The sequence below is a fragment of the Eptatretus burgeri genome, chromosome 8 (assembly GCF_056783735.1).
Source record: "Eptatretus burgeri isolate ZD-2024b chromosome 8, Ebu_testis_v1, whole genome shotgun sequence".
NCBI lineage: Eukaryota > Metazoa > Chordata > Myxini > Myxiniformes > Myxinidae > Eptatretus > Eptatretus burgeri.
This window is the reverse complement of record NC_140968.1, coordinates 82,246,259-82,260,171: the sequence shown is the minus strand read 5'-3', so window position 1 is coordinate 82,260,171 and position 13,913 is coordinate 82,246,259. Positions and strand designations below refer to the sequence as shown.

Here is a 13,913-nt window from a genome sequence, read left to right as displayed (position 1 = left end):
GCCCACGAGCCAAGGAGACTGCTTCAGCAGCACCAACGCTCTGCACAGAGTATGGTCCCATACTTTTGTGGTGAGCACATGATGTCACACCAATTTGGATCACTTTGGATTGCATCTGCCCCAACCATCCTGGAGGTTTAGCTTTGAATGTAAAACAATATGACAGTCGTGTGACTTAAAAATAACGGAGCAGGTGGGACCGGAATGGCCCAGTGGTATGGCAGCAGTTGTGTCTGCATTTGTAAGAAGATTCATTGTTGTTGCCTTGTAAATGTTTTTGTTTTCTAGTTATGGAAATTGTCATCAATAAGTAAACTCACCATAATGCAATTGTGCTGAAGGGATCTATTTGATGATTGGGCTTCACAGATGGTTGCGGATGTTTATTGACAAAACTGTAATAATAATGAAAGGAGGAAACAAGAGCCGAGGTGTCGAGTATGGGTGGATTGTTTGTAATTTAAATAAACTTTTGAGCTTGTAAACTTTAATTGTTTGTCTTTTGTTAAGGTCTTGTTCTTTTCATATCACTATAAGTGCAACTTTTCCGTTGAGATTTCACCAATGCTAATGTCTATTTGAACCTCTCTCTCCCCCTCTCTTTCCTCTGTCTCTCATTCCCCTTGGGCCATGCCTTATTCACCCCTTTTGTCTCAAGGCTCCAAAAAGCATGAAATCGGTGCTGCAGGCAGGATGGCTGCTTACTGTTGCCTTTGGTAATATTATCATGCTATTAATTGCAGAGACGGCTCTTTTGGCTCAGGTAAGCGTTCCACAGAACTTGTGGTGCTGTGTGGTTTGGGAATCGGTCCGAGGAAGTTCACTCCTCAAAAACAACAAGTTGTCTGAGTTTACATTTGACATGTATATATATATATATACAATTCCTAAGTTGACATTGAATAGCGGTTTGTAGTTGAGTGTATCCTCAACTACAAACCACAACAGAGGGAGATAGCTCCTCCCCTGCATTTGTTTTCAGTACATTGGAGGATGGGATTTGTTTGCTGCAGAGGTTGGGATTGGTGAATGTTCTCGAGGTGGAGGTCTCAGGGTGGGATACATGAGGGCTTCTGATTGCGATCGGTGGGCATAGCTGAGCAGAGATTCATGAGCATCTCAGACACAGCACTAAAACCCAATTTTGGCTCTTTTCATTGATTTTGCAAGCCATGTGCTCTGTTCTTCAATTGCTAAACCAGTTTGTTGCCACATCCACAAATCTTACCACTGTTCAAAAGGCCTGCTTCTCAGTGATTGCTTTTGCAAAGCATTTCCATGTATCCATTAAGGATTAGTTTTATTGTGGTGTGTGTGTGTGTGTGTGTGTGTGTGTGTGTGTGTGTGTGTGTGTGTGTGTGTGTGTGTGTGTGTGTGTGTGTGTGTGTGTGTGTGTGTGTGTGTGTGTGTGTGTGTGTCATACCTTGTTAGAAATTTTGGCATGTCTCGGACTGTTGTGAATATCTTTCAGGTACGAGTTTTTCTATGACCCATGTACATGTACCATATGCTTGTTAAAGTTCTATGTAAAAATGCCCAGATTTCCAACAATTCCCCACCACCAATTATTTGCATCCTCTTTGTAATACTTAAATGATTCCTGACTTTTCCAAAATTCCTTTCAGTAAGTTTAAACGGTCACATGGATTGAGTGTTGTGAGTCATGTATTTCAGGTAATGTGACATGTTGCTTTAATTGGTCCTCCTACAGTGGTTGGAGTTTTTGCTTTGTGCTCTGTTGCTGTTTGTCGTCTTCATCATATTTTCCATCATGGCAATTTTCTACGTGCATGTGGATTCTGCAGAGAACTCCATGGACAAAGACTCTTGCAACAAGTTCATTGACAATAGCAGAGACAAATATGCGACTGTGATGGACGATCACAATGGTTAGCACTTTCCTTTAGAATCTCTTGAAGCATCTGTGAAAGGTGCATATCACAACCCCTTCTTTGCCCTCAGTTTCATAATATTGTCTTTATATAATTGATTTTCTTCATCTTGTGAGCAGAGTACTGTATACAAAATATGAAGTGTGATAATGGTTGAAAAATTTGTTTTTGAAATTTGTTTGCTGTGATCTGCTAAACAATTTACAATGCTTGACTGAAAACTGATGTACAGGGTTGCAAAAGTCTGGAATCGTAGGAAGTATTTGTAATTTTTATTTTTTATGTGAATATGATGGCATGGACCCATAGAATGACCCCCTATGTAGTCCAGATTTAACACTACTTCCCTTTTTTTCTTTGGGAACATCTGAAATCAGTGCCTTATACCACAAGACCACATATGATTGTAGATCCATATAATTAAATTGGAAACGAATGTGGTAAAATCAATGTGTTAATGTAAAGAAAAGTGAAAAGAAATCTACGTACAATGATTTATATATGTATGCATGTCAGTGCCTCGCAATTTGAGCGATTATTAAAATAAAATTGTAATATAAATATCCCTATAATTCCAGACTTTTGAAACACTGCATATCATGAACAGTCATAATTATTGTTCTTTTTCATGACATTCATCTTAAGTTGCTTGGTATTTTATCATTCACACTTTTATTCCTTCTCAATGCGGAATTTTATTTCATCATTCGCCTCCTATTCTACTATTCAGAACAGGAACAACGTCGTAAATACACGGCGTACAATGTCTGCTTATTTGGAGATTTAGTTGGTTGTTTCATATGCTGATACTTGGGTGCAAGTCCTAAAGATGTTATAGCATCCTTTATTGAAACCCACACCAGCACAGCTGGGGTCAAATCTAATCCAAAGTGCTTCTGTTGGCTCTTAACTTCACTACCCTGATTGTTTCTATCAATATAAATGGCTCCCATCTATCCTCCATCTGTCTCATCCAAACACTGCACAAACAGTGACTTGAAATTTCATCTACTATTGTGAAACTTGTTGGATAGCTCAGACTGACAGAGGTCACAATTGACATGCTGCCCCAGTCTCAGAGAAAATGTATGTTTTTCATGGAAGCAAACATAAGAAGGTGCAATATTATGATTATATGTTCCAGAGAAGCAAAATTCAGTTGGATTACAGAAGGTAAGAATTCAATTCATGATACAATGCATGCTGAATACTTTGCTAATGCATGCATTGAATCATGAATTGAATTCTCACGGTATGTCAGAGAGACTGCGCTGTTTTGGAACATTTCCTTTAACACCTAGTCAGGACCAATTACATGTAATATATATATATATATATATATATATATATATATATATATATATATATATATATATATATATATATATATATATATATATATATATATCTCAAAACATGTGGAGTGTGACAAGCACTCCCACAATCTCCATCAGACACAGTCCTACACCAAAGCATCACCTCCAGCACAGAGGCCTTGGCCCGGTGACTGTCAAACAGACAAATTTTACATGGTCAACATCAGTTGGACATCAAACAGAGCCACCTATCCAGATTTCGGGCTTATTTGCCCTCATCAGGATGGCATAGCAATAAATATCTAAACAATAATGACCACATTCGTCGTTTAAACATCAAGCGCAGCACCTGATTGTTGAGGTAAGCATCACCGCAGATTATGTCTCACACGGTAAAACTGCATAATCCGCAAAGAACAACCATCTGTCTGCCACCCAGACGATTGCTCATGCTAATGCAAACCATTCAACCAGAGGCCAAGTGATGTGATCGGCGAGCAAATTGAAACATATGGAGCTTGCTGAGCACTCCCACAATCTCCACTGGACATAGTCCTCCACCAAAGCGTCACCTCCAACCCAGAGGCCTCATCCTGTGGACTCTGTCAAACAGACAAATATTACATGGTCAACATCAGTTAAACATCAAATGGAGCCGCCGATATATATTGACATAATCCACAGCGATGCTCACCATAGCAGTCAGGAGGTGCGATTGATGTTTAAACGATGAATGTGGTCATCATTGGTTCGATATTTATTGGTATGCTGTCCCGATGAGGGCAAATGATCTTGAAATCCAGATAGGTGGCTCCGTTTGATGTTATGTACATATATGTATATTTATGTGTGTATACGGGAAAAAAACATGGCCTCCAAGTCAAATGTGTGGAACAAAGATATGCTCATGAACTAAAGAGTGAAGTCATTTAAGCATTTAAAAACCATAACTTATATTCTCCAGCGTTTTTTGAAAGACCAAGACTTAAAAAGATGCCAGAATACATCGTTAAAGTACCAAACAGAGAGATCGGTAAATCGCCAATTTGTACTTCTGCTTCTTGTGGTTCTTCCCCTCTCAACACAATATAAAACTGTAGCCCGACCAACCTCAATAACTGCTGAAGCTATGATAGTGATTCCAACATGAGGAAATTATTTTGTATCTGGGCTAGTGCACGCAACCAAAAATTTTAAAATACATAAAACATTAATCGTTTTGTTTGGAAAAGAAATTGAACGTAAATGTGGACTCAACCAAAGCATGCCAGGAATGGGAAGTGGGGGGGGGGGGGAATGGATAGTAGACAGAACCATTCCAAAAGCGATACATATTCAAACCATCCCCCAAATCAACTGAAAGAAGTATTAAAACAATTTAACAGTAAATATGCATTTATTCCATGTCAAAATAACAAAATATCTATTTAAAAAGATAATTGAATCGTTTCGCATTTGTGGTGATCCACACAGTGGACTGAACTAAAAAAAAAAACCATGGTCGAGTGGGGGAGGGGTAGAATCTATATTCAGTCTATTATATAAAAAGGAAAAGCATGGTGAGGCGGTGAAGCCGTGAAGCTGTCCGTCAGTCTGTGAAGACAATATGCCTGTTAATCACGTCACTTTAGAGCAGACTACACACTACACGAACGTCTGAAGACGACGATGGTTCACGAGCGGTATTTGACGATGTAGATTGTTTCAGAAGTCAAGGATGAGACAATGTGATAATGTTTGACCGAGTTATAAAAATGATCAACATGATGTGGAACGAGTGACAGGTTATGAGCTGCAAAATGTCGAAATCCCGGTTTCGTTCAACAACTTTCAAAATTTGACCTTTGCATCACCTTTAAAGGTCACAAAACAATGTTGTGGACATTAAAATAAGGAAACAGGATACGTGCTATAGCTTATTGGAGTTAGTTCGTCGAAGAAGGTCGAAAACCCGGTTCGATTCCCACAACTTTGAAAATTTGACCTTTAAAGGTCAAAGGTCAAGGATTATGACCTTTGGTGCAAAACTTCCTCTGGAACATTCCAGGAACAATATAACGTCTTATAGGCTATATGGCATTTTGGACTCATCGGATTATCCATACTTTGATGAAATCAGCGTAAAAACAAACTTGAAGGGGGCGCCACGGGCAAGGTGTTCGAGATAGAGCAAAATGGTTTTAAGACTTCAGGTGGGGAATGATGTCAAGATTATGCATAAAAAATATTGTCATCCTAGCTCTCAAAGTTTGGGCGGTCGTATGATTTTGATGTCAAAATTCGAAATTTTCTAAGTTCGTGACCTTGTGACCTTGACCTTGGGACTAAAATGAAAAATCAAGCTCCGTGGGGCGATGCAGGTGCCATTGGGCTAACCAAATACCAAAACTCCTGCCAGATTCGACAAACCCCTCGGCGACGAAAAAATTTTACGTCAAAATTCGCAACTTTCTAAGTTCGTGACCTTGTGACCTTGACCTTGGGACGAAAATGAAAAATCGAGCTCCGTGGGGCTATGCAGGTGCTATTGGGCTAACCAAATACCGAAACCCCTGTCAGATTCGACAAATCCCCTCGGAGAAGATGCAAATTGAAATTGGCTACCCCATAAAAACACATGTTTTTTGGGCGTGGCTCCGCCCATAATGGCCACACCACGCCCATTCTCAGGAAAACACAACTAGATCATGATATAAACCTCCCACCAAAATTTTGTCAGGATCGAATCAAAACCCACGGAGCTATGCTCGGGACAGACAGACATACAGACAGACAGACAGACACACAACAATAACGAATATAGTGGTCACTTATTTTTTTCGTGAAAATATTTTTTCGTGAACCAATACTATTGTAATGTTCCTTTCACAGTGGACTATATGTCTTAATATGTCTTAATTGTTGTTGACTATATGTCTTAATTGCATGCTGTTTGAATGTCGGTTGCAGACTGCACGTCTATTAACTGTTTTAACGCCTGTTGCACCCTGACTTCACACACAAATGTCTATCAATTACGTATCATTGGAATGAATGTTTCAAGGCATGTAGATCAGTGGTTCTTAACATTTTTACCACCACGCCCCCTCCAGTAGTTGGTCCTTGCCTCAATGCCCCCCCCCCTCCCCTCACATCTTCAACCAAATGATTAAAAATCCCTCCTGAATTAAAAGGAAAAACTGAAAAAATGCGTGTTTTTAATTTCTTTATTAAACAAAGAATTCTGTATTAGCAACAGTCATATACACAGTATATTTAATGAGATGACATTTGATGAGATACTTGACATTGCTTCTTAGCTATCAGATCCTGAATACGTGGTCGAATGCCAGAGAGAGCACAACAGGAGTCCCCTTCAACGTTCAGCTGTTTCTGTACTTGGTCTTGACAGCAACGAGCGTGGAAAATGCAGCTTCACAAAGATACGTTGATCCAAACATTGTCAGAATCCGAGGAGCTTGATGTGAGATCAAAGGGTAAACAAGAAGGTACGTGACCCAGAACGTCTCTAGATCAAGTGTTTTTGAAGTCTTCTTCAGCCGAGAAGTTGAACTCTAACTCAAGAAACTCCTCTTGCACTTCGTCTGAAATATCAGCTACTTCACATTGAAATGGGTTCCTAATGATTTTTCAGGGTTCGTGCTTCTCATATATATCCGGAAAGTATCTGATGAATTCTGCTTTTAATTCAGTCAGATAAGTAATTATTTGTTTCTTTAACTCAGAATCAAGGTAACTGTGAATGAGAGCAGAATCCAAGTTAGCAAAACTGGCTGTATTTCCATCCTGAATTCGACATTTCCAGAGGTCGAGTTTGCCCAGAAGGCTCGAATGATGTCATGGTGCATGATTATGTTGATGTTTTTCCCTTGGAGTTTGAGGTTGATGGCATTCAGCACTTCAAAGATGTCCACCAGGTAAGCTAGAGATCGCAAAAATCTTTCAGACTGGAACTTGCCATGGAGATCTGCTTTCTGCTGCGAATCTCGAAATGTTGCCACTTCTTGTCGTAGTTCATACACGGTTCGCACACTTCTTGAAACTCCTTAAATTTCCTGGAAAATGAGATTCCATTTTCCAGTACTTGAAAGTCCTGGAAAAAAGAAAAAAACTCCTTGAAACTCTTGGAAACTCCTGGGAAATAAACCTTTTTGTGTGCACTGTCCCTTACATATTTGTATCCTCTTTTTTTTTGTAAGAAAATAAGCCGTCATCGGTCATTTTGCCACCAAAAGATTGATTCACCTGGATTAGGGTTATGTTCATTGATTCTGTATGCAGTTGAAAGTGTAGTAAAATATCAACCAATGAAACGCATTGGAAATATATACTCTAACAATTCATTGGCTGTTGAACGATGACACCGCCATAATCTCCCTGTTAGTGGCATATTGACTTCAATATTGAGTAACTGCATGAACGTCTCTGCGCAAAGAAACTTTTCGGCTGCAGAACGGAGAAGAAAAATGTCCAAAGTTTGTTATTTCAACACCACATGGCTCAGCCATGCCGACTATCGGGATTAGTTATAAAGGGTGTCCGTCCACAAAGCAAGATGTCATGTGTGCAAGAAAGTTGTAGATATTTCGAACATGGGCGAAAGCGCGCTCAAAAGTCATGCCAAGGGAACCAAACACGTGCACTTGATGTAGCAGATGGTGGCCGATTCCCGTTCACGAATTACAGAATTTTTTGGATCGGCCAGCACATCAGCACCAGCAGGTATCATCATGGATATTTGTGAAATAAACTATTAAGCGTAAAACGCATCTGCCATAATTAGATTTCAATGAACACATCACAAAAAATTCCAGTTTATAAATTTGACTTTTGTAACCAATGGAGATAGACGTAGCACAGCTAAAATAACAGTATAACGGGTTGTCTCCCCTTGAATGATTATGAATGATGAGTGATATAATATCCTCATTTCTTGAGCACAAACCGTTCAATTTATTTTAATGCTACAAAACCAATGAATAAAACAAGCAGTCATAGACTGGTACTTACGAAATCGTCAACTTGACCTCTGACCTTGTCAAATAAAAGCTGTCTCGAGAGAAGGTAGAGAAGCAAACCAGAAGTTTCTACGATGATTCTGTACCAAACCATCAAAAATCGAATGTTTTGGATGTTTGACCTCACTATGACCTTGACCTTTGACCGATTTTGACTGAAATCTAATCAGCGCGAGCTACCACCCTCCTGAATCGCGAGGTGTAATTTGACATTGGTAGCTTCTTCCGTTCTCGAGTTATCATTTTTTGGATGTTTGACCTCACTGTGACCTTGACGTTTGACCGATTTGACCAAAATCTAATCAGCACTAGCCATCACCCTCCTGAATCACGTGATGTAATTTGACATTAGTAGCTTCTTCCGTTCTCGAATTATCTGTACCAAACCATCAAAAAATCGAATATTTGACCTCACCGTGACCTTGACCTTTGACTGATTTTGACCAAAATCTAATCAGTACTAGCCATCACCCTCCTGAATCACGTGGTGTAATTTGACATTGGTAGCTTCTTCCGTTCTCGAGTTATCGTGCCTACAAACAAACAAACAAGCAGTCATAGACTGGTACTTACGAAATCGTCAACTTGACCTCTGACCTTGTCTAATAAAAGCTGTCTCTCAAGAAGGTAGCGAAGCAAAGCAGAAGTTTCGACGATGATTCTGCACCAAACCATCAAAAATAGAATGTTTTGGATGTTTGACCTCACTGTGACCTTGACCTTTGACCGATTTTCACCAAAATCTAATCAGCACTAGCCATCACCCTCCTGAATCACGTGGTGTAATTTGACATTGGTAGCTTCTTCCGTTCTCGAGTTATCATTTTTTGGATGTTTGACCTCACTGTGACCTTGACCTTTGACCGATTTTAACCAAAATCTAATCAGCACTAGCCATCTCCTTCCTGAATCACGTGTTGTAATTTGACATTGGTAGCTTCTTCCGTTCTCGAGTTATCTGTACCAAACCATCAAAAATCGAATATTTGACCTCACTGTGACCTTGACCTTTGACCGATTTTGACCAAAGTCTAATCAGCACTAGCCATCACCCTCCTGAATCACGTGGTGTAATTTGACATTGGTAGCTTCTTCCATTCTCGAGTTATCGTGCCTACAAACAAACAAACAGAAACGGAAGGCATCAATATACTTATGAAATCTTTAGATTTCGTGAGTAACAAACAAACAAACAAATAGAAACGGAAGTCATCAATATACTTACGAATTTTTTAGATTTCGTGAGTCACAAACAAACAAACAGAAACGGAAGTCATCAATATACTTACAAAATCTTTAGATTTCGTAAGTAACAAGCAGTCATAGACTGGTACTTACGAAATCATCAACTTGACCTCTGACATTGTCTAATAAAAGCTGTCTCTCGAGAAGGTAGCGACGCAAACCAGAAGTTTCTGCGATGATTCTGTACCAAACCATCAAAAATCGAATGTTTCACCTCACTGTGACCTTGACCGTTGACCGATTTTGACCAAAATCTAATCAGCACTAGCCATCGCCCTCCTGAATCAGGTGGTGTAATTTGACATTGGTAGCTTCTTCCGTTCTCGAGTTATCGTGCCTACAAACAAACAAACAAACAGAAACGGTAGGCATCAATATACTTATGAAATCTTTAGATTTCGTAAGTAATAAACATTGAATGATAGGAAATTATGATTATAATAAAATATAATTATGTAAAACACTTCATTGAAAATTGTAAAATGGATAATTATTGATCAGGTTATGATAATCAATTTTTTTTTAATCATATAAATTGCTCTAAAGTTTATTGCTTTGGAATCAAACCGACTGAGAAAATAAATTGTACTGATATTTAATGAAATTATAAAAATGAAATTAAGGAACAATTTTAAAGTTGTGGTTTGAATATAGAGAATTTTTTTATATTACTGATGACTGCTGATGTATTTAATAAATTGTGATATGAACTATGGTACAGTGGATCCGCAAATAGAGGTTGATGTAAGACCAGCACCAGCCAGCACAGCAACTACTGCTACACCGAGACCAACAACAATACAGGACTTTGTCACAAAGGATGAGGTGCAAAAGGCAGAGATTCTTTGGGCTTTTACATGTTATGGAGTCCCACCAATCATACAGGTCCTGTCAAGGTATCGGAACACTCTTTCACAGGATGTTCCCAGATAGCGGCATTGCATCACAATTTCAATGTGCAGAAAAGAAGGCTTCCTACTTAAACGTATTTGGTCTTGCACTGCACTTCAAAGCACTTTTGAAACAAAAGGTGAACAGCAGTTATGTGCTACTCTTTGAGTCCTTGAATTAAAAAAAAAATTAGAAGAAGCAGATGGATTTTTACATCCTTATTTGGGACAATGATGAAGTAAAATCACGATACTTGGACTCAAAGTTTGTCGACCATTGTACTGCTGATGACATGCTAGAGGAATTCAACACTGTGTTGGAGGGTTTAAATCCTGATACACATCAGCATGGACGGGCCCAGCGTGAATTGGAAGTTCTGTCGCAGCATGCAATCACAAATGGAGACAAATTACAGGAAATCCTTGATGGATGTAGGCTCATGTGGACTGCACATCCTCCATGGTGCGTTTCAGACCGGCAAGGAGAAGTCTGAGATAGGAATTTCTTCACTTTGAAGGGCCCTATACACCCTGTTTCGTGACTCACCTGCGTGTAGAGAGGACTATCTTCGTGTCACAGATGGCGCCAAGCTCCCGCTAAAATTCTGCAAAACAAGATGGTTAGACAACTCACTCTGCGCACAAAGAGCGATAGAAATATGGGACAGTGTTTGCAAGTATGTTGGAGAAGTGAGAAAAGAATCGGTTCCTAACCCTGACAACCAGTCCTTTTCCTCTGTGAAAAAATTTGTTCAAACTCCCCTCATGCTGGCAAGATTGAAATTCTTCTTTGTCGTATCCCAGCAAATTTCGCCATTCCTGAAACCTATCAAGATGATCGGCCCTTGTTGCCTTTTATTTCACTTGATTTGCATGAGTTGATACTAAGCTTACTTCAGAGATTTGTAAAGCACTCAGTCACAGAACTTCTCACACCTGTAAAGCTGGCATCGTTTGATGAAAGAAAGGATGACAACTATGCTGATCTGTCCAAGATTGACATTGGACTGGCTGCTGACAAAGCTCTGAAAGAAGTTGTTCGCTCCAAGAAAGCATCCGATAGAGCAGTTTTCGAGTTTTGCAATGAATGCAGACGGCTTCTTGTGGAATTAGTGGCAAAGCTGATTGAAAAGGCACCAATCACATATGCCCTTGCCAGACACTTAGCACGTCTGGACCCAAGACATTTCAACGAAAAGGAAGTAGCCATCCACTACCTGCTCAGAACAGTGAGTGCCCTTTGTGATGCCAAGTGGATAACACCAGAAAATGGTGATGAGACTGTCCGCTAGTACTCAAGATATCTGACACGCTTCAGTCAAATACGCACACTTCAATCGAAAGAAAGATCGCCTCGACCATCTGTGGTATGCAGACAATTGCAAAAAAGCCGGAGTTCAGTAATCTGTGGATTTGTTCAGTAATCTGAAAATTAAATTTCATGTTCATCAAGATGCTTCCACTTTTTTGCACTCATTGCGAATGATTTAGTTTGAAATGGGTACTGCAAATGTGTGAAAAAAAAGTTTTAATATTAGAATTAAAATAAAATATAAATTTTAATATTAAATTTAAATAAATGTGAAGTTTTAAAATTAATTTTAATACAGAAAATGGTAGGCCTAGTAACGAATATAAAACGAAAATTATTAAAGGCGATACATTTGTTTTTTTATGTTCATCACGATATTATGCAAACACTTGTCAAGAGAATTCCAAAAATAATTAGAGAAATTCTTACTTTTGCTCCGGGCTCGCACCCCCTCTGGAAATTACTCACGCCCCCCAGGTTAAGAGCCAATACTTTAGACTGCTGAGACCCCGTCGACCATTGAAGACCCTTGAAGACCCAAAAGGCCCTGAGGACCTAAAAGACCACGAAGACCCAAAAGTCCCTGAGGACCCAAAAGACCCCGAGGACCCAAAAGATGCAAAAGACCCTGAAAATCTAAAATACCCCAAAAGACACCAAGGACTCCGAGGACCCAAAAGTCCCCGAGTACCTGAGGAAGCCGATTGTGAAGCTGGTGAAACATCGCCTGAGTCAAGGTCTGCTCTTGCGTATTGCTTAAATTAGTGGAGTGCACGTCGTTTTACTTTTGGTTGGAAGCGCCTCCTTCTTTAAAAATGTGTAATCCCAACCACCCAAATCATATACATATATATATATATATATATATATATATATATATATATATATATATATATATATATATATATATATATATATATACACATATACAACAAGACAGAAACACCAAATTTTGGTGCCAATTTGCGGCACCAAATCACATGGTACCCTCCAGACAACTGACAGGTATTTACTTTACTTCTGGAAGGGGGCTTAATGTAATTTTTGTGGTGAACTGATGCTTATCTTTCATGACATTCAGGGGTGAAAATGAGCGTCCATTTCAGTGAAATTACCCGTCTTCGGTCGCCTGCTCGTGTGTACGTATACTGTATATATGTATATATGTATATATATATATATATATATATATATATATATATATATATATATATATATATATATATATATATATATAAACACATACATAGGGTGTCCCAAAAGTCACCTAGGGATTTAAAAATTAAATAACATTTCTGTTTTTTAATAATTTATTTTTCTTTTCTTTTCAGAATTTAGATTAACATTTGGAAATTACCCATGGAAAAACTCACAACTGAACAAAGAACCAAAATCGTGGAATTTTATTTTAAATTTCATCGATCAATTATTCTCACCCAAAGAGCATGGACACCGTATAATTTCTCAAAATTCAGAAATTTCTTGGCCATCACGTTCTCCTGATGTGACACCTCCCAATTATTTTCTTTGGGGTTACCTAAAGGAGCGTGTATACATCAATAAGCCATTTCAGCAGACATTTCAGCAGCTCAAGGACAACATCTGTGCAGAAATTCGAGGGCTGCAGCCAGATTTATTGTCCGCTGTTATGGAAAATGCTGTCGAAAGAGCCAGTCTCTGCGAAGTCGAAAATGGAGGACGTCAAAGCTGCATCATTTTTCATAAATGAAGCAAATTTATCTCCATTTTGTAAATTTTCTTTTTGGTATAAAAGTAATCATAAATTACTAAAAGCAGAAATGTTATTTGATTTCTAAATCCTTAGGTGACTTTTGAGACACCCTGTATAAATAAATGTATATTTTTTAATGAATGAGTGATTAATTAATGCTTTGTGTGGAGATTTACATCAATCTGTTCTTTATCATATTCAGTAATAAAACATTGGCACTTACAACATTGTTCTCATTATTTTGTTGGCTCAAAGTATTATTGACAAAGATTAGCTTCTTCAGGGGATTTGTCCCGATTCACCCATTTTGCTCTACTACAGCTTGATAAACTAATCTGAAATTCCCTTCTGGTATTTTTGAATATGATGTTGTTTTTCACACTATTAGAAGTAAACGAATCTGTAGTCATTTTGAACACAACTTTTATTTGATTTTTCACCCTCATGAAATTCGCAATCAAATAATTTTATCATACAATAAATATTTTGCAAACTACCCCTTTTGTTT

General features: G+C 38.6%; 1 protein-coding gene across 3 annotated transcripts in view; it reads left to right on the top strand.

Moving 5' to 3' along the window:
• LOC147022160 (solute carrier family 15 member 2-like) overlaps window positions 1-6,179 on the top strand; it is a 315,727-nt gene extending 309,548 nt beyond the window's left edge. For 2 of the 3 annotated variants that reach the window (XM_085892805.1, XM_085892804.1), the window contains 2 exons: window positions 659-763; window positions 1,712-6,179. In XM_085892805.1, the coding sequence (XP_085748931.1) occupies window positions 659-763; window positions 1,712-1,894 (288 nt within the window). In that variant the 3' untranslated portion in view covers window positions 1,895-6,179. The remainder of the gene's footprint in view (window positions 1-658; window positions 764-1,711) is intronic. The other variant, XR_015061088.1, reaches the window with a different exon arrangement.
• The last annotated feature ends 7,734 nt before the right edge of the window (window positions 6,180-13,913 follow it).